Source organism: Nycticebus coucang, chromosome 5, assembly GCF_027406575.1.
Source record: "Nycticebus coucang isolate mNycCou1 chromosome 5, mNycCou1.pri, whole genome shotgun sequence".
Lineage (NCBI taxonomy): Eukaryota > Metazoa > Chordata > Mammalia > Primates > Lorisidae > Nycticebus > Nycticebus coucang.
The window spans coordinates 52,568,986-52,588,824 of record NC_069784.1 but is presented as its reverse complement, the minus strand read 5'-3'; the positions used below and the strand labels follow the sequence as shown (position 1 = coordinate 52,588,824).

At 41.0% G+C, this 19,839-nt stretch overlaps 1 protein-coding gene across 4 annotated transcripts; it reads right to left on the bottom strand.

Moving 5' to 3' along the window:
- Positions 1–988: 988 nt before the first annotated feature.
- POLR3C (RNA polymerase III subunit C) lies at positions 989–19,809 on the bottom strand. 4 transcript variants are annotated; one of them, XM_053592154.1, is made up of 15 exons: positions 19,546–19,809; positions 17,267–17,433; positions 16,496–16,751; positions 16,224–16,409; positions 14,923–15,011; positions 10,634–10,753; positions 10,403–10,495; positions 6,998–7,078; positions 6,701–6,752; positions 6,036–6,096; positions 5,449–5,599; positions 4,087–4,188; positions 3,923–3,972; positions 3,056–3,205; positions 989–1,141 (listed from the first exon to the last, which is right to left on the bottom strand). In XM_053592154.1, the coding sequence occupies exons 2-15, from the start codon at positions 17,411–17,413 to the stop codon at positions 1,057–1,059; spliced, it is 1,623 nt and encodes a 540-aa protein (XP_053448129.1). In that variant the 5' UTR covers positions 17,414–17,433; positions 19,546–19,809; the 3' UTR covers positions 989–1,056. The 4 variants fall into 4 exon arrangements, with proteins under 4 accessions (XP_053448129.1, XP_053448131.1, XP_053448132.1 ...); XM_053592156.1 differs by having other exon boundaries at positions 10,634–10,738; XM_053592157.1 differs by having other exon boundaries at positions 10,634–10,708.
- Positions 19,810–19,839: the final 30 nt, after the last annotated feature.

The following is a 19,839-nucleotide window of genomic DNA, read 5'->3' as shown; positions in this document are numbered from 1 at the left end:
TGAAATGTGTTTAAAGAATTAGAGCAAATATTGGTAGATATACCTGCTTTAAATGAATTGAAACTGCTAGGATACATTTAATCCGTGATACTGGAAGGAAGAATTTAGAGTTACCACTTTTAAGGAACCATGAACAAGAGGAAAATAATAGTTTATTGTGTGCTTACCATATGCCAGACATTGTGCTATGTGTTCTACATACATAGTTTTAGACATGCTAGAAGCTTGGCGCTGGCAAATGTGGTTTCCACCCACAGATTCTAGGGTGACTGTTTGGCCAATCCACTTGCAAGCCCTGAAAATAGCTCCCCCCAACCACTCCCCCATGGTAGTCTTTCACATTCCCTACACCAGGGTTTTTCAACCTTTTTTTTTTTTTTATCTCAGGGCACACTTGACCCTATAGTTAAACTTCTGTGGCTCACTTAAATTATGTTGATCAAAAAAAAAAAGTAAAAAAAAAAGAATATACTTACTGTGCTTTGAACTTCTTTCAAAAATAATTTAATTAGTGATTTTTAACAATTTTTGTGGCATATCAGTTGAAAATCACTGCCCTAGATAATGTGTGTGTTCAAAATTATAGCTCAACAAAATAAAGAACAGCTGTAGACTATTGAAAATGAAATTAACTGGGGGCAGTGCCTGTGGCTCAAAGGGTAGGGTGCCAGCCCCATATGCCGGAAGTTGTGGGTTCAAACCCAGCCCTGGCCAGAAAAAAAAAAAGAAAATGAAATTAACTGAGGAAGAAGTTTTCTTCTGCCAGGGATGTTCAAACATAAGCTTGGTTGATTTCTTAATAGGAATTGATGCATCTGATAAGATGATTTATCTAGTTGATATGAGGATTTTTTTTCTACTGTCAAGATTTGATGAAGGGAGAATATAGTGATGGGTCTAAGTATCAGCATACTCTTTCAGATGTATCCTTACCAGTAGGGATAGAGGGGGAGTTTTACACAAGATCTACAACTTATCCCACTGGAAATAATGCATCCAGCCACTTCCTTTATTTTTCTTTCCACCTCCCTAGATCTTTTGAGGAAAATGACTCCTCTAGGTCAGTCTCTTCATGGTGCTCTCTATGTATGACTCCAGCAGGAAGATGGTTTCATCCACCTGGATCTCACTGGCATCCAACCTGAGCGAAAAAGTGAAAGCATTTGCCCAGACTGAATGTTCGTTAGCATATTTAAGATTAGAGGATGGGGTGGGTATGGCCATTGAGAATTGGTTAGTTGCCCTTGGGCGTAATGGGTGAAAGGCAGGAGACGATAGTTCATTCTTCAATTACTGAGCATCTTTTATGTGTTAGGCACTGTGGAAACTGCTGAAGATGCAAAGATGAGAGAAGTTAAGAACCACTGTGTTAGATGGCGTTAGTCTAAGTTGCAGCCAGGAGAAAGAATAGCACATATAAAGGAACAGGTATAAAAGGACTTAGTGTGTTTTAAAATAGCAAGAATCTGAGAGTGGCTGAAGCTTAAAATGAGTGGTGATTAGGAAGAGAAGAGAAATTTCCCAACCTGTACAAGCCTTCAAGGAAAATCCCATAGCTAACATCACCTTTAATGATGAAATACTGAAACCGTTCCCACTAAGATCAGGAACAAGACAAGGATGACTACTCTTGTACTTCCATTCAGCCTTTTAAAAGAGGGTCTAACTAGACAATTAGACACGAAAAAAGAATAAAAGGAATGCAGATTAAAACGGAAGAAGTAAAAAATCTCTATTCAGACAGATAACAGGATCCTATATAGCAGCAGTTCTCAACCTGTGTGTTGTGATCCCTTGGTTCCATTTGTAAAAACGCGGCAATTAGGAAGTTTGAGAACCACTGCTATATAGAGAAAATCTCAAAGAAACTACAGAAAATTACTAGAAGTAATAAATGATTTGGTAAAGTTTAACAGTACAAAATCACAACACAAAAATTGGTTCTTTTTATAAATACTAGTAATGAATGATCCAAAACGAAATAAGAAAGCACTAAACTAGCATCAAAATAATACTTAGAAATACTTCTAATGAAACAGTACAAGAATTGTATACTGCCTAACTGCCACTCTCAAACATAGCTGAAAGAAATTAAAGAAGATCTAAGTATATGGAAATACCTTCCATGTTCATGGGTTGGAAGATTTAATATTGTTAAGATTGTAGCATTCCCTAAAGAAATCTACAGATTCAATGCAATCTCTGTTAAGGTGAGTGGTGAGGAATGAAAGGAAATGAAAATGCAGACAGGCTGTTATGTAATAGTGAAAGGCAGCATGTGTTACCTCAAGGAGTGTCTCATACTGTAAACATAAGGAGTCAATAAATCACTTAAAGTAAGAGAGTGATATCAATCTTTTTTTTTTGCAATTTTTGGCCGGGGTTGGGTTTGAACCCGCCACCTCTGGCATATGGGGCCGGCACCCTACTCCTTTGAGCCACAGGTGCCACCCTACGATATCAATCATTTTAAAAATAATAACTTTGAGAGACTTGTTGAGAAATGGTTTGGAGGAAATGGTTTGTGAAGGTCTAGGAGAGAGGCAATGAAGGCCTGTCTGTGCACCAGGATGAAAGGCCAGATGTGAGACACATGACTGAGGTAAAACTAGGCTGGGTGCCGTTGCTCATGCCTGGAGTCCCAGCTACTTGAGAGGCTGAGGCAGCAGAATCTCTGCTGCCCATGAGTTTGAGGCCAGCCTGGGCAACCCAGTGAGGCAACAAAATCTATTTCATCTTCTGCTTAGGGCCTACTACATGGCTCTGTTGGGACCTGACCTGATGACAAATTTAATCTACTACAGAATTAAGGTTTGGTCCCTAAAAAAAATTAACAGTACTTGGTGAATGAGACTGTGTATGATAAAGAAGCTGAGAAAGTCTTCAGAATTGCTAGTTTAGAAAAAATATAAGTGGATTAAATTCTGTTCATTGAGCTGGAAAAGAAGACAGGGAGTTTAGGTTTGCTTATGTTAAATTGGAGGGGTTGCAGGATGTTGTGATGAATTTATCTGGAAGGTATTTTGAAATATGGGTTGAAGTTTAGAATGCTTACTTGTTGACGTTACGTTTCAGGGTCTCTAGCTGCTGACGTTCAGGGGCTGTGATCATTTCCTCTATTTCTTGTAGCTGTGCCTCCTCTGCACCTGTGGCCTGCATAGATGCAATAATGGCTTCTACCCTCTGAGACTTTTCTAGTAGACGCCTGTCAGACAAACACAACTCTGAGACATGTTCCCTAACCTCGGAGATTCTCTTACCGTTCATGTATCTCTTAGGTACAATGCCTCCTTTTACCCTATTCTATTCAAAGTTGGTAATGTTACCTTTTTGTTACCTTTTTTTTTTTTTTGAGACAGAGCCTCAAGCTGTCGCCCTGGGTAGAGTGCCGTAGCATCATAGCTCACAGCAACCTCTAACTCCTGGGCTAAAGCGATTCTCCTGCCTCCACCTCCCAAGTAGCTGGGATTGCAGGCACCCGCCACAATGCCCGGCCATTTTCTCTGGTTGCAGCCATCATTGTTGTTTGGTGGGTCCCGGCTGGTTTGAACCCACCAGCTCAAGTTTATGTGGCTGGCGCCTTAACGGCTTGAGCCACAGGTGCAGAGCCAGTAATGTTACCTTTTAAAGCATGTTTTCTAGGAACTTCTTTGGAAATGTAGCTTTACTCCTGAAATTCTTACTGCCTCTCATTTAAAGTTTGGTGCATTTGTGCATTCCTCATAGGTTTAATCTAAAAGTTATTTCATCAAGGGTATGTTAGAAAACTGTAGACTATTGCGTGATTTATGCTAATATAAGCCAATGATTCAGTATAACTAGACTGGTTGTTATCTCTATCGGTTTCTGTTCCTATGGAAAATTTCCCTTCAGGCCTTTGACCTTGAAAAATGTAAGTAACTCAATTGAAAATGCTACTCACTTGTTCTCTTTGGTTTCAAATTGCCTCCTTTTTATCAAGTTGGCTATGCTCTGAGAAAAGAGAAGAACGATAATAAATCACAGTATTATTCACATAGCTCAGGTAAAACGGGTAAAGGGGGCAAGGAAAAGGATGAGATCTGTCTGTGGTCCATACTGGGTTACCTTGTAGCACCTGTGCAACAACATGCGGGCAGCTGACAGGATGTTCATGGTATATAAATAGAAAGTCCTGGATGGAGCATGGTCTGGTGTTTTGGGAATTTCCTATGTGTCCATAGAAAGAAAAATAAGAGAAATTATTTTGTTCTTCAGATCTTGCAAAGTAAACACCCATTCCTTCTGGAGCAACTCAGCCCTCTCTTTTACTTACACTTTCCTCTTCTTTAGTCATTCACTATCTGTGTTTATGTCACAATCAGCCAAATGGTGAGTTAGGCTGCCCTGTTCTTTCCGTTTGATGATAAACATCAGGGAAGAAAGGAAAGGGAATTTCTTTTTCTTGTCTTTTCTTTTTTAAATTGAGACAGAGTCTCACTCTGTTGCCCTGGGTAGAGTACCATGGCATCACCGCTCACAGCAACCTCCAACTCCTGGCCTTAAGCAATTCTCTTGCCTCAGCCTCCCAAGCAGCTGGGACTACAAGCGCCCAAGTCACAATGCTCAGCTATTTTTTTGTTTTAGCAGGCCAGGGGTGGATTTGAACCTCATGTGGCTGGCACCCTACCCACTGAGCTACGGGCACTGCCAGGGAAGGAAATTTCTTTACAACAAACTGTACTTATTCTTGGCTCAGTGGTTAGGGTGCTGGCCACGTGCACTGGGGTTGGTGAGTTCAAACCTGGCCAGGGCCTGCTAAACAACAATGACGACGACGACGACAACAACAACAACAACAACAACAACAAAAATAGCCAGACGCTGTAGTTGGCGCCAATAGTCCCAGCTACTTGGGAGGCTGAGGCAAGAGAATTACTTAAGAGTTTGAGGTTGCTGTGAGCTGTGATGGGTGACATGGCACTCTACCAAGGGTGACACAGTGAGACTATGTCTCAAAAAAACAAAACAAAACTGTACTATTCTTATTATCACCATCTACCACCATTTTATAGATGGGAAAAATGATGGTCGGTATCTTGATCAATGTAACTGGGTAATGCAGAGCTGTGATCTGACTCCAAAATCCACTCCATTTTCTTTGTCGTAGGGTCTACTACATGGCTTTGCAAGGACTCAACCGAAGCTGTTGATAGATTTAATACATAATTAAGGCTTGAGGAAAGGACAAAAATGACAGAGGAAAAAAGGACAGGGTGGCTCTGGAGTGATGTCTTGGCTTTGCTTCTTTCTTATGAGGCTAAATAAAGCCCCACATTATTATTGTTCAAGGGTTTAGTATGTCTTTGTCAGTTATTTCTATCTCAGAGCTGGATATAGAGTTTGCTTAGGGTTCGGGATGTTTGACTCATCAATTTTTATCACCCTAGGTCAGCTTTCCTGGTTGGCAATTATTACACCATTAGTTACCTGGAGTGATATGAAATTTTCTGAGAGCATCTTATATAGCATATCTTTTGCCTCCTTTGCAGGAATCATTGCAAAATCTTCCACCTGCTTCTGCTCCAGGTGTTTCTTTTGCAAAACTAGACGAAATATTCTGGCACAGCGAGACCCAAATCTAGAAAAGAATAAAGAAAGCAAATGGCATGAGAACATCGAGGATTCGATTTAGCTCCTAGTTACGGATGGAGGTTGTCCCATCTGTAGTGCCAGGACCAGAGAGAACAGTGATCAGAAAATTCTAAAATTCTTTCATAGCTCCAGAGGTTGGTTATCGTACCAACTGCTGACTCATTTGAGTGCCATAGTTCCTGCATTTGTAAGCAAAATCTTTAGGGAGACTGGTTGATCTGTATCACTGAGAATTAAACAGTAGGTTATTTTAGGTTAAACGGTAGTAGTAGATAGGATCCATAGTAGTCCAGTAAAAATTGGGGCAAAGTGTGCCAAGGTGTGGCTATACTGATTACTTACGTAATAATCAAATTACTTGTTCAAATCGGGTATAGATAGGAAATGTCTGACCCCAATCCTAATTAGAGTGACCCCCTTACCTCTCCTGTACAACGGACTCCAGAGTGGCTGTGGCTAGGGATGCTAATGCCTTATGGAGGTCTTTGTGTAGAGAATTAAGGTTATTCATTAATGTTTTGGCCTGGTCACTGTGATTTTACTTTTATCCCAAATCTCTAATTTATAATTAAAAATTAAATACTATTTTGTTTTTCGCATTGGTTTCATTTATGGCATATAACTATTTCAAAAACTTAATAAATGAATGAAAAAAATATATATATCTTTAAAAATATATTATATCTTAATAAATGAGGGTGTTTGAGTAAGGGTTTTGCTTAACTAAAATTTGGTTAATTAAAATTTTTTTTTTTTTTTTTTATTGTTGGGGATTCATTGAGGGTACAATAAGCCAGTTACACTGATTGCAATTGTTAGGTAAAGTCCCTCTTGCAATCAAAAATTTTTTTTTACTTTAAAAAAGAAACATTTTTTTGATACTTACCACTATACTAGAGAGGACTTTGTACTTCTTTATCATCACTGTAGTTCATTGAAAATTCACAGACAAATACACATAACAAATGACTTCAATTTTCTAACTTATTTAGTATAATAAACATTACCAAATCTTTCTTTCATAAGTCAACATTCTGCTTCAATAGTTCAGGCTGCCTGACTGTAAGGAAATAACTGGTAAGGATACTGATGACATACATTCCTCCACCACTGTCGCCAGACTTTCCAACAAACTCTAGCTATTAAAAAAAAGAGAGAAAGAGTGTGTGTTAGCTGAATGGAAAGTCCAGTGATTCTATACCCAATGGAGCAAATCGGCCAGGAGTCTGTAGCAGGTAGCCTTCCTATCAAATGATAGGAAGAAAATTTTTTGGCTGGGTAGGCAGAGAATGAGGCTATAGGATAACGATAATAGGCATCAGTGGCAGAAATAAATTGTATAGAGAGCAGACTAAAGAAAAAAGGAAAGCAAAAATAGACTTACTGGATCATCTGCCAGCAGAGTGAGATACTGATCTAGAACTTGCTTAGAGATATTATAGCCAACAGGTAGGGATCTGAAGATCTATGGAGCAAAAAGACACTGAAAGTGGGTTTGGGAACTTAGAACTGCTAACATTACAAAAATAAAGTGTTTTGGCTTGGCGCCTATAGTGCAGTGGTTACAGCACCAGTCACATACACCGAGGCTGGCAAGTTCAAGCCTGGCCTGGGCCAGCTAAACAACGACAACTGCAACAACAACAAAAAAATAGCCAGATGTTGTGGCGGGTGCCTGTAGTCCCAGCTACTTGGGAGGCTGAGGCAAGAAAATCGCTTGAGTCCAAGAGTTTGAGGTTGCTGTGAGCTGTGATGCCATGGAAATGTACCGAGGGCAACATAGTGAGACTCTGTCTCAAAAATAAATAAATAAAAGGTATTTTAATTTCAGGTATCACAAGTATAAAAATGTCCTAAAACATTCAAAGCAACATTGTTCATAAGAGATTAGAAACATCCAATATCCAGTATTAAGAAATTGATTAGCTTTTTGACTATGAACAATGCTTATAGGTGTTCAAACAAGATGTTCATTTTGGTGTGAATGATTCCTGTAGGAATGTTTCGTTTTTCGGAGTGCTCCACAAAGTGTTAAAATAATGTATAGCCTGGCCACTAAGTGGAATATGAAACAGTTATTTTTAAAGAATGAGACAGAGTATGTATACTAATATGAAGTTTTACATGTGCTATCATATGAAAAAAGTTATAGGATAGTATGTGGAGTCTAGTCCCTTTGGGGGTTAAAATACATGTATACCCATATGTATGTCAGACTATGTATAAAGAGAGGTCTGAGTAAAACAGAGTCCTGCTCCATTACCCGAGCAGGGGGGAAGTTTCACAATCATGACTAACTGCAACCTTGAACTCCTGGGCTCAAGTCATCCTTCCTGCCTCAGTCTCCCAGGTGAGTAGTTAGGACTATAGGCACTGGCCACTATACCAGGCTAATTCTTAGAACATTTCTTTTTTTTGAGACAGAATCTCAATCTGTTACTGGGTAGAGTACTCATAGCAATCTCAAACTATTGGGTCCAAGAGATCTTCTTGCTCAGTTTTTTTTCCTATTTTGGTCTTGCTCTTGCTCAGGCTGGTTTCGAACTCTTGAGCTCAGGTGATCCACCTGCCTCAGCTTCCCAGAGTGCTAGGATTACAGGCATGAACCAACATGCTTGGTCTAATTATTAAAGTTTTTGTAGTGATGGAGGGGGAGTGTCTCTCTTTTTTTTTTTTTGAGACAGAGTCTCATTATGTTGCCCTTGGTAGAGTCCCACGGCATCACAGCTCATAGCAACCTCAAACTCTTGGGCTTACGCGGTTCTCTTGCCTCAGCCTCCCAGTAGCTGGGACTGCAGGTACCCGCCACAACACCTGGCTATTTTTTTTTTGTTGTTGTCGTTGTTTGACAGGCCCAGGCGGGGTTCAAATCCGCCAGCCTTGGTGTATGTGTCCGGCGCCCTAGCCACTGAGCTACAGGTGCTGACCCTTATTTATTTATTTATTTTTGAGATAGAGTCTTAAGCTGTCACCCTGGGTAGAGTGCTGTGGTGTCGTAGCTCATAGCAACCTCAAACTCCTGGGCTCAAGCGATTCTCTTGCCTCAGCCTTCCAAGTAGCTGGGACTACAGGCACCTGCCATAACGCCGGGCTATTTTTTTGTTGCAGTTTGGCCGGGTTCAAACCCGCTACCCTTGGTGTATGGGGCTGGTGCCCTACTCACTGAGCCACAGGTACCACTGAGGCAGGAAGATCTCTTAAACCCAGGAATTTAAGGTTGTTATGAGATAGGCTGATGCAACAGTACTTTAGCCTGGGCAACAGAGAGAGACTGTATCTCAAAAAAAAAAAAAAAAAAAAAAAAAAAAATATATATATATATATACACACACACACACACACACACACACATATAGCATATAAAATTATGAACAGTACATAATGCCTGATAATAATGACTATGCTACTGGTTTATATAATTACAATATTATAATTTTTATCAATATTTTAAAGTGGATGGGAGTGCTGGCTCACATCTGTAATCCTAGTACTCTGGGAGGCTGAGGTGGGTGGATTGCCTGAGTTCATGAGTTCAGGACCAGCCTGAACAACAGTGAGACCCTGTCTCTACTAAAATGAAAAACTGAGGCAAAAGGATTACCTTAGTCCAAGAACTTGAGGTTGCTGTGAGCTATGACACCACAGCACTCTACCCAGGGTGACAAAGTGAGACGCTCTCTCAAAAAAAGAAAAAAAAAAATTATGATTATTATTATTATTATTTTTTAGAAAGTATGCCTTCTACTTATAAAAAAAAAAGTTAACTGTAAAATAGCCTCAGGTAGGTCTTTTAGGAGGTATGCCAGAGAAGGCGTTGTTATTATAGGAGATGACAATCTCTATGTTACTGCCAATGAAGACCTTCCAGTGAAATAAGATACAGAGGTGGAGGACTGTGATACTGACGATTGTGACCCTGTGCTGACCCTGCATAGCCCTGGGGCCTAGGCTATCCAGTATGTGTCTTCCTTCTTTCTTTTTTTCTTAGAGACAGAGTCTTATTTTGTCGCCCTCGGTAGAGTGCTATGGCATCATAGCTCACAGCAACCTCTAGCTATTGGGCTTAGGCAATTCTCTCGCATCAACCTCTCAAGTAGCTGGGACTACAGGCACCTGCCACAATGCCTGGCTATTTTGTTGTTGTTGTTGCAGTTTGGCCGGGGCTCTGTTCGAACCTGCCACCCTTGGTATATGGGGCCCGTGCCCTATTCACTGAGTGACAGGTGCTGCCCCAGTATGTGTCTTATTTCTTAATAAAAAAGTTTAAGAAGTTAAAATGCTAGGGAAGGATCCTGAGTTTTTTTCATCTTCCTCTAAAGAAAAGTATGACAGGCGAATGAAGATAGAAGAAAAAAAAAAGTTTAAGAAGTTAAAAAAAAATTTGTACAGTTTTGGTTTTTTGGGGGGACAGTTTTTCTCTGTCACCTTCAGTAGAGTGCTGTAGCATCATAGCTCACAGAAACCTCAAACTCCTGGATTGAAGTGATCCTCCTGCTTCAGGCTCCTGAGTAGCTGGGACTACAGGCACCTGCCACATCACTCAGCTATTTTTTTTTTCTATTTTTAAGTAGAGATGGGGTCTCATTCTTGCTCAGATTGGTCATAAGCCCCTGAACTCAAGTTATTCTCCCAGCTTGGCCTGCCAGAATACTAGGATTACAGTTGTGAGCCACTATGCTGGGCCCAAAAGTTCAGGCTTAGACCTCAACTTAACCCTAGGCTCTATGTATAGTAATTGTTATAAACCCAAGAGTTTGTCAGAAAACTAACACAAGGACATTAAACTCACCTCATTGGAAGACAATGGCTGGGTGAAAGGGGCACCAGAGGGGGTGGTAATCTCACTCATTCGAAGCATGGTCCGCACGATCTCGCTGCTTGTCTGGTTTTAAAAAGCAAACTGTAATTCAGAAATCACCTTGCTGCCCCTGCACCCCTGCTCTGGCTATATGCCAATGACCATATCTAATAAATAAATGAACATCCTTGAAGACCACTGACAGACTCACTTAGACATTACCTGGTCCATCCTGTTGGCAACTGCGCTCACAATGGCTTGGTCACGGAAGTGTTGGTGGAATCTGTCAAGGTTGGCCTGCCAATAAATCCCATCATCTGGAATGGGCTGAGGGAGAAAAGGCTTAGAAAGAAACATTTAATCTTGGCGCCTGTAGCACAGTGGTTATGGTGCCAGCCACATACACTGAGGGTGGCAGGTTCAAACCTGGCTGGGCCAGCTAATCAACTGCAACAAAAAAATAGCCAGGCGTTGGGGCAGGCGCTTGTAGTCCCAGCTACTTAGGAGGCTGAGGCAAGAGAATCACTTAAGCCCAAGAGTTGGAGGTTGCTGTGAGCTGTGACGCCACAGCACTCTACCGAGGGTGACATAATGAGACTCTGTCTCAAAGAAAGAAAGAAAGAAACATTTAGATACAGTGGAGAGTTTTCTGGTAAGGTATTTGTTTTTTAACTGTTTACCATTTCTTTTTTTACACAGTATCAACTAAACTGGTTGGAGAAAAATCAATTATGGGGATTAGAGTCTTGGCAAACCTCAACTTTAAACAAGTTCTTTTTTATTTATTTTTAGAGACAGAGTCTCACTATGTTGCCCTTGGTAGAGTGCAGTGGTGTCACAGCTCACAGCAACCTCTTAACTCTTGGGCTTAAGTGATTCTCTTGCCTCAGCCTCCCAAGTAGCTGGGACTACAGGTGCCTGCCACAATGCCCGGCTATTTTTTTTTTTTTGTTGTGGTTGTCACTGTTGTTTTAGCTGGCCTGGGCTGAGTTTGAACCCGCCAGCCTTGGTGTATGTGGCCGGTGCTCTACCAAATGAGCTACAGGCACCACCTAAACAAGTTCTTTAAGCTAAAATCTCCCACTGACTCCTCTCTTCTCACTTTCAGCAGATGACCTTTGATTTCAGCCTTTGCCTTTAATTTCAAAGAGAAAATAGAAGCCATTAGATCAGAACTTATTTACCTTTATTCACATGTTGCCATTACATTTCTTTCTTTTTTTAAAAATTTCTGTTTTCACTCACTTTTATCACAACAGAAAAATTTTCCCAACCTATTTCTACCACCGTACTGAAATGTCAGTTGTCACTGGCATTCCAATGAAATTCCAACATTGTCCTTGAGGACTTGTTGCTAAGTTCAAAGAATACTTGCCAGTTCTGACCTCTTACAAGCATAGACACAGATGGACATTTTTTTTTTCTCTCCTTAAAACAGCATGTGGCTCCTTGGATTTTAAGACTTTTCTTTTTTCTTAGTGCTACTTCTAAACTTCCCTGCTACCCTTCCTTAAGTTTCCACAGATTCCTCCTTCAGATCTTACCTATAAATACTGGTGTACTTAGGGTTCTGTCTATTGCCCTCCTCTTTCTATTCTGCGTGCTCTACTTGGGCAATTTTATCTGCTCTTCAACTATTGATGCATTTCCAAATCTATTAGTTCCAGAGCTCTCTATTAAGCTCTGGATGTTAGACTGCTTACCTCACACTTTGACCTATTGCCCAACCTATTCTGTTTTATAAATTTTCTGGTAACTACACTATAACCAATCCAGTTTCTTTTTTCCATTTTTTTGCTGGGGGGGGGACAGAGTCTCACTCTGTTGCCTTGGGTAGAGTGCTGTGGCATTATAGCTCACAACAACATCAAACTCTTGGGCTCAAGTGATCCTCTGGCCTCAGCCTCTGGAGTAGCTGGGACTATAGGCACCTGCCACAATGTCTGGCTATTTTTTTTTTTTTTTTTTAGAGATGGGATATCATTCTTGCTCAGGCTGGTCTCGAACTCCTGAGCTCAAGCAAACCACCCACCTCAGCCTCCCAGAGTGCTAGGATTACAGGTGTTAGCCACTGTGCCCTGCCTAGCCAACCCAATTTCTTAACCTACAGACTTGGGTATTATTTCTAATTCCTTGCTCTCCATCACATATCATCCTACTACCTAGTTCTACCTATTATTCACATTTATCAGGTGTCTTCTTTTCTCTTTCCTGTCATTATCTTATATGAAAGCTTGAATCATGGTTTAATTGGATTACTACAATAGTCTCCTAACTGGTTTTCACTTTTTTTTTAAACAAAGTGGACACTATAAAAAGAGCAAGTAGGTTTTATGCTTCCAATCTTGTTGCTTTTGCACCATTCTCTCTATTTCTCACATAGTAGTGCCTTTTTAAAAAGACCTTTTTGAGGCTGGGCACATCTAACACTCTGGGAGGCTAAGGTGGGAAGATCCCGAGAGCTCAAGAGTTTGAGACAAGCTTGAGCAAAGGCAAGATCCTATCTCTACTAAAAATAGAAAAAATTAGCTGAGTGTTTTGCTGGGTCCCTGTACTCCCAGCTACTTGGGAGACTAAGGCAGGAGGATCACTTTAACCTAGGAGTTTGAGGTTGCTGTGCTCTAGGCTGATGCCAAAGCACTCTAGCCTGGGCAACAAAGTGAGACCCTATCTCAAAGAAAACCCAAACAACAAAAAAACCCCTTTTGGGGTCATAGTTCCCTTGAAAAATCTGTTGAAAGCTATGGAGTGCTCCACTGAAAAGTGCACATAAGCATGAGTACAAGTAAGCTCTCTGAAATCCATCCATGGCATAGTACAATTTATAAACTGTGTGCTGTAGTAATGTTTCTAAAATACAAATCCCCGTCATTCCTCTGCTTATACTCCATTGATGACTCCCTCTTGCCTTCAGGATAGAGTTCAAACCTCTTAATCAAAATATTTTGGGATCCTGCTAGTATTCCAGGTGCCAGAGACAAGCTAAGATACCACCCCCAAGGAGTTTAAATTCTGGGAGCAAAAAGACAAACACATACCCAAATAATAAATAATTTCAGCTATACATAATAAATGCTATGAAGAAGATGAAATGGGAAAATGTGGTAAAGACTGGAGTAGGGGTGTGTAATAGTGCTTGAACTTTAAGAAAATAACATTTGAGTTGATATAGGGATGATAAAATAGGCAGCTACCGGAAGATCTAGGGAAAAACATTTGAAGCAGAAGGAATAGTAGGAGCAAAAGCCTGAATACTGAAAAGAATTTGACATGTTTGAGAGACAGAAAGAGAGAGCACAGACGAAACACTGTGAGCAAAAGAAGACTGGAAAGAGTTGTCTCCAGAAGATCATGTGAGGCTTAATAGTGCACTGCCTGGATTTCTCCTAAGAGCAATGGGAAACTATTAAAGGAGTCTAATCAGTGACACGTTTTGTTTTGAACTTAGAAAGTCATTTTGGCTGCTGAGTAGGGTTAAGAATGCAGATAGGAAGACCATTAAGGAGAGTTGGCAAAGTGTTGATAAGAGATGACAGTATCTTGGACTAGGGCAGTGGTTCTCAACCTGTGGGTCGTGACCCACAGGAACTGTATTAAAGGGCTGTGGCATTAGGAAGGTTGAAAACCACTGGACTAGGGGAACAGCAGTGGAAAAGATGAAAAATGGGTTGATTTCAATTAATTTTGGATATTGGCTGACAGGTTTTAATGTGACAGCACAGATTTTAGTATAAGCAAATTGCGATGTCCTAGGTGGTTGGCCTAGATCAGCATTTTTCAATCTTTATCTCACAGCACACTTGAACCTATGGTTAAACTTCTGCACCACACTTAAATTATATTGATCACTCCCCCCCAAAAGAGTAAAAACAAATATACTTATTTTGCTTTGAACTTCTTTCAAAAATAATTTAATTAATGATCGTTAAAAATTTTCTTGACACACCTAAGATCCTCTCATAGCACACCAGTTGAAAATCACTGGCCTAGACGGTTTTGTCTTTTAATAAGATAAAGAAATTTGTGAAGGAGCAGATTTTGGGAAGGGGAAATAATTATTATTATTATTTTTTTTTTGGCAAACTAATTTTGAGAGGCTTATTAGACATCTTTATAGGGATGCTGAAAAGGCATCTGAATATAGGTTAGGTTTATATATATCTTCTTAGACTCATTTCTCATCTTTGGCCTCCATGAGTCTATAGGTTCCAGCCTGAACAACTTAAAAACTTTTTCTGGTTCTCTCTTTGCATTAGCTGTTACCTTATGCAATGAGATAATGGAGTAGGAGTGTGTAATGGTGCTTGAGCTCAATGAATGAAGTTAGGCCTCAGAAGGGAGACAGCAATGGAATTCACTCTCATTGGTCTATTCCTGGCCAACATTTAATGAAGTCCATAATCCTACTAGTTTTTAGCTCAGGAACTGTTAAGCTATCTCAGGGCTTGTTATCTGGGTGTTCTTTCTGGTCTGCTTCAGGGTGAGGACTCCTAATCAAAAAGCCCGATTACCTCTTTGTTATCTGTGGTATGTTTTGGTCTCTTGGCCTTGGGCTCCCCAGCAGCATCTTCATCAGATGATCTCCTCCTTTTACCTTTCCCTGCCAAATAAAACAACCAGGGAGTTAGGCTACATCTCATATGATGACAGGAAATTACCAGACATGAGAGCTGATATATCTTCATCACAAAGACATCTACAGTTTCCTCTAAGTTAGAGTTATTTAGGAGGCTGAGGAACCGTAAGAAACTCCTGTAAATGATGAAGTCATCTGAAACTCAACTTGCTCAAAAAGAAACACATAATTTTCTGCATCAAACAGCTCCTCTACAGTGCTTCCTTTCAAAACAAATGGTACTGTCACATCCTCCCATGTGTGGATGTCGGTCACTATGTGTCACATATGTCATTCTTGGTACCTGTCTCCCTCATCCCTTCTCTATCTACATTTTCACCACTCTGTCTACATTTACCTTTGGTCCATCCTCCCATCCTTTCTGTAGACAGAAAATCTTTTAAAAATATGTTAGATCATGTCACTTTCCTGATTAAAATCCTTTAGTGGGTTTCCTTTACTCTCAAGATAAAGAACAGATGCTCTCTAAAGTCTTGCTTGATCTAGCCCCTGCCTGTCTCACATCCAGTACTAACTAGGAGCAACCCTGCTTAGACTCTGGAATCAGACCCTTGCCTGTCTAACTTTATCTAACTCATGACTCACTTTCCTTTGTTCACCATGCTTTAGCTATACTGACCTTCATTCACTTCTTCAGTCTTTTCTCACTATATACTATTCCCTTTGCCCCCCAAATGCTTATCTTCTGTTACCTCACTGGTTACCTTCTACTTCTTCAAATCATAGCTGAATTGCTATTTTTGCAAAGAAACATGTTTCCTAGACCTTCAGATAAATCTAAACCCCATTATATATATTTTTTTTTGGGGGGGAGGGGGGCAGAGTCTCACTCAATTGCCCTGGGGTTGAGTGCTGTGGCATAATAGCTCACAGGAACCTCAATCTTTTAGGCTCAAGCAATACTCTTGACTCAGCCTCCCAAGTAGCCAGGACTACAGGTGCACACCACAACGCTCTGCATTTTCTATTTTTGATACAGATGGGATCCCATTTTGCTTAGGCTTATTTCGAAATCCTGAGCTCAGGCTATCCAACTGTCTTGGCCTCCTAGAGTGCTAGGATTACAGGTTTGAGCCACTGTGCCTGGCCTCAACTGATTCATATATATTTAACAATCAAAAAAAGAAGAAACCACAATTAGGGCAAGTTGCATTTCCAGGAGTCAAAATTCCTTACCTATCAAGCTTAATTTAGGAACCAGGTACATGTCCTTTTCATTAATGACAAGTGTGGGGGCAGGGGGTGGTGGACCAGGGTCTGAACTGTCAGTCGTAGGTACCAAGGGGCAACGCTGTACAAAGTGTGTGTCTGCCAGTCGCACGAATGTGTTTGATACCTCAGCATAGTCCATGGTCTTGCCATCTATACAACAGGAGGGAAGAGGCAGTGAGATGGCCTTAAATAGCTGAATGTTTGCTCTTATGGCTAGCTATAGATACAGAACCTACCCTCCATGGTCTCTGTGAGCCGATCGGCCACCTTCTCCACGACAGCTGACATTGTCAGTTTGCCATTCAAAAGCAGCTCCTCAACAATCAGCTCTCCAGTGTCACTGTACAGTGTTTTGGTAGTATAGATATACCGGGGATACCTAAGCATCCGCAATACCCGGCTGCACTGGGCTTCATACTCTACCACACCACGTTTGTGCACTTGATAAATCACCAGGTTATGTTGGATGAGGACACAAAGGGCTTTCTTCACCTACACAGAACCCCAAAAGAGAGGAAAGCTCTGAAAACATTATTGTTGGAAATTTTTTGTTCAATATTTTACTAAGTATCAGGATATGGCTGGATTAGAATCTCTGTGCTTATTCCCTCTCTCTAGTGGAGTAGCTAATGAGAATCACATACTAATAGAAACAATCATGAAGAGTACTTGCTGTGATGTACATACTTCCTCTGATCCTTATGTTTCTAAGCACAATTTACTTTCCTTCTACCATTCTCATTCCTTAAAGGTAATATTGAGATTAGTAGACTCATTGGAAGTAAATGAGATAGAGCATGAAAAGAGCAAAGATTTGCCTAAGATGACATTAATGAACTAGGAACAGAATGAGAAGCAGAACTCAGAGGCCTAAGTCCCATCCTTTTTCCTTCTATTTAACACTGTTCTCATACTAGAGGAGGCTTTCTCCATTTTCTAGGGTGGAGAGTAACAGTATTCAAAGATAAATTAAAGAAAGAGAGCAAATTAATGTTAATTAAACGTACCTGATCCTGCGATGTTCCTGTGTCATGGGCAATTACTTTTAGTGGTTGGCTGCCAGTTCTGATTAGGTGGACTCCAATTTTTTCTACGATCTCTCCAAAATGCTCTTGTAGTAACAAAGAACACAGCTTAATTTCTGCTTGAGTCATTGTATTACAGAGTCTCAGTGCTGGGGGAAAAAAAAAACAACCCAAACTATATAATGCAAAGTTTTTCTTTCATGTTGGGAGTAGAGCTGCTGAATGTAAATTCATGTATTCTGGCTGGGTGCAAGGCTCACACCTGCAATCCCAGCACTATGGGAGGCTGAGGCAGGAGAACTTGAGGCCACAAGTTTGAGACCAGCCCAGGCAACAGTGAAACCTCATGTCTACAAAATCATAAAAATATAGCTAAGTGTGGTGGCATGTGCCTGTGGTCCCAGCTACCTGGGAGGCTGAGGAAGGAGGCTCACTTGAGTTCAGCAGTATAAAACTGCAGTGAGCTATGATTATATTGCTGCGCTGCACCTTGGGTGACAGAGACAAAAAAAAATAATTTACATGTTCAAAAGCCTAAAAATCTTGCATATCAGTAATTCTAGCACTCTGGGAGGCTGAGGCAGGAGGATTGTTTGAGCTCAGGAGTTGGAGATCAGCCTGATCAAAGTGAGACTACTGTCCCCACTAAAAATAGAAATATCAGACTGGTGTGGTGGCAAGCACCTTTAGTTTTAGCTACTAGGGAGGTGAGGCAGGGGAACTGGTTGAGCCCAGGAGTTTGAGGTTGCTGTAAAATAGGCTGAGGCCAGGCACTCTAGTCTGGGTAAAAGAGTAAAACTTTGTCTCAAAAAAAAAAAAAAAAAAAAAAAAAAAAGGGGTGGTGCCTGTGGCTTAGTGAGTAGGGTACCAGCCCCATATAACAAGGGTGGTGGGTTCAAACCCAACCCCGGCCAAACTGCAACAACAAAAAAAAATAGCCAGGCGTTGTGGAAGGCACCTGTAGTCCCAGCTACTTGGGAGGCTTAGGCAAGAGGATCACCTAAACCCCAAGAGCTGGAGGTTGCTGTGAGCTGTGACGCCACGGCACTCTACCAAGGGTGACAAAGTGAGACTCTGTCTCTACAAAAAAAAAAAAAAAAAAATGCAATGGCTCATGTCCATATTGTAATCCTAACATTTTGGGAGGCTGAGGGGTGAGTGTAACTTGAGGCCAGGAGTCTGAGACCAGCCTTAGCCAAGCAAGACCCTATCTCTACAAAAAAACAGAAAAATTTGTTGGCCCTGGTGTTGTGTGCTTGTAGTCTTAGCTGCTTGGGAAGCTGAGGCAGGAGGATTGCTTAAGCCCAGGAGTTGGAGGTTGCAGTGAGTTACAGTGATGCCACTATACTCTAGCTTAGCTGACACAGTAAGACTTTGTCTCAAACAAACATATATTCATTTTGGATATATGTTTCAAGGAAATAATTTTTAAAAATCACTGATTCTCTTTATACTATTGGTATACCGGAAACAACCTCATGTCTAATGATAAATTATAGCATACTCACAAAATGGAATACTATAATGGAATACTATGTCAGCATTTAAAATAATTGTTAGCATAGAAAATTATTCATAACATATTAAGTGATAGAAGCAAACTGCTAAGAAAAATGTCAACTAAAATTCAATTATTGCAAATTAAAAGAAAAACATGTAAGAGTAAGACTGGAAGACTATACATCGAATTTATCTTTAAGGGATTATGTGTGATTTTAATATTTTTAAAGATTGCGAGGAGATGACTTTGAGGTCTGCCAGTCTTTAGATTCTACACTTTAATGCTTTGAAGAATTTTGGTCACTGTTCACAGCCCACTGGGAGTTAACTGCCAGTGTCATGCCCAACCCATAAAGAAAATGACAACTTAGAAAAAGAGAAGTGGTAAAGGACTCTCAGCAGAGTGTTTCAAATGGGAGATGAAGTTACGTTCCTTGCAGGTCAATATTTAAGTCTGAAATTTCTAGACTTTGACAAAATAGACACAAACAGAAACGGAAGTAGTTGTTTGATTACTCTCTTAACAAAAACTGCTACCAAACATTGTTAATTTATTGCTCTCAATTCCTCAGAAGCCAAGTCTAAGCCTCAGCATCCCAAGATAGACCTATTCCACCCATCTCCTTGTCTTTGGAGAAGCATCTCCAGACCCTTGCTTGGCTCCTAGCACGTCACTCTCTCCGCGCAGATTCCGGTTCTCAAATTGGTCTCTCTTGGTCCAGAGTTACGGAAGCCTCGTTCAGACAGCATTTTCCACTAACCTCAGGGTCAGTACAATCCAAAGGCTCCAAGCCTAAAGCCCTCGCGCTCCCCACGACAGCTTCCTGTGGCTCCCGCGAGCCGCTGGAGGAGAGGGGGAGCCCACGGCCCTCCTGGAAGAGGACAGCCGCCGAGCGGGACGCGGAAAAGGATAAAACGCGCGCCGCTCTACCCTGGAGTTTCGCTGGCTTCCGGGGACGCTCCTTCTGTCTTCTCGCTGGCAGGCTGGAGGACCAGCGAGAGGCTGTCTGAGGAGCCGGCGGACTGGCCGCGGCGGGCGGACGCTCCTTCCTGCG

Bases quoted from the DNA above. Each gene is read 5' to 3' on its own strand.
- POLR3C (XM_053592154.1), bottom strand. From the start codon at position 17,413: ATGACTCAAGCAGAAATTAAGCTGTGTTCTTTGTTACTACAAGAGCAT. The intron at 3,206-3,922 runs GTGAGTAGCATT...TTTGTCTGACAG, and splicing joins TTTGAAACCAAAGAGAACAA to GCGTCTACTAGAAAAGTCTC. The intron at 1,142-3,055 runs GTAAGCATTCTA...TTTTTCGCTCAG, and splicing joins CTGAAACGTAACGTCAACAA to GTTGGATGCCAGTGAGATCC.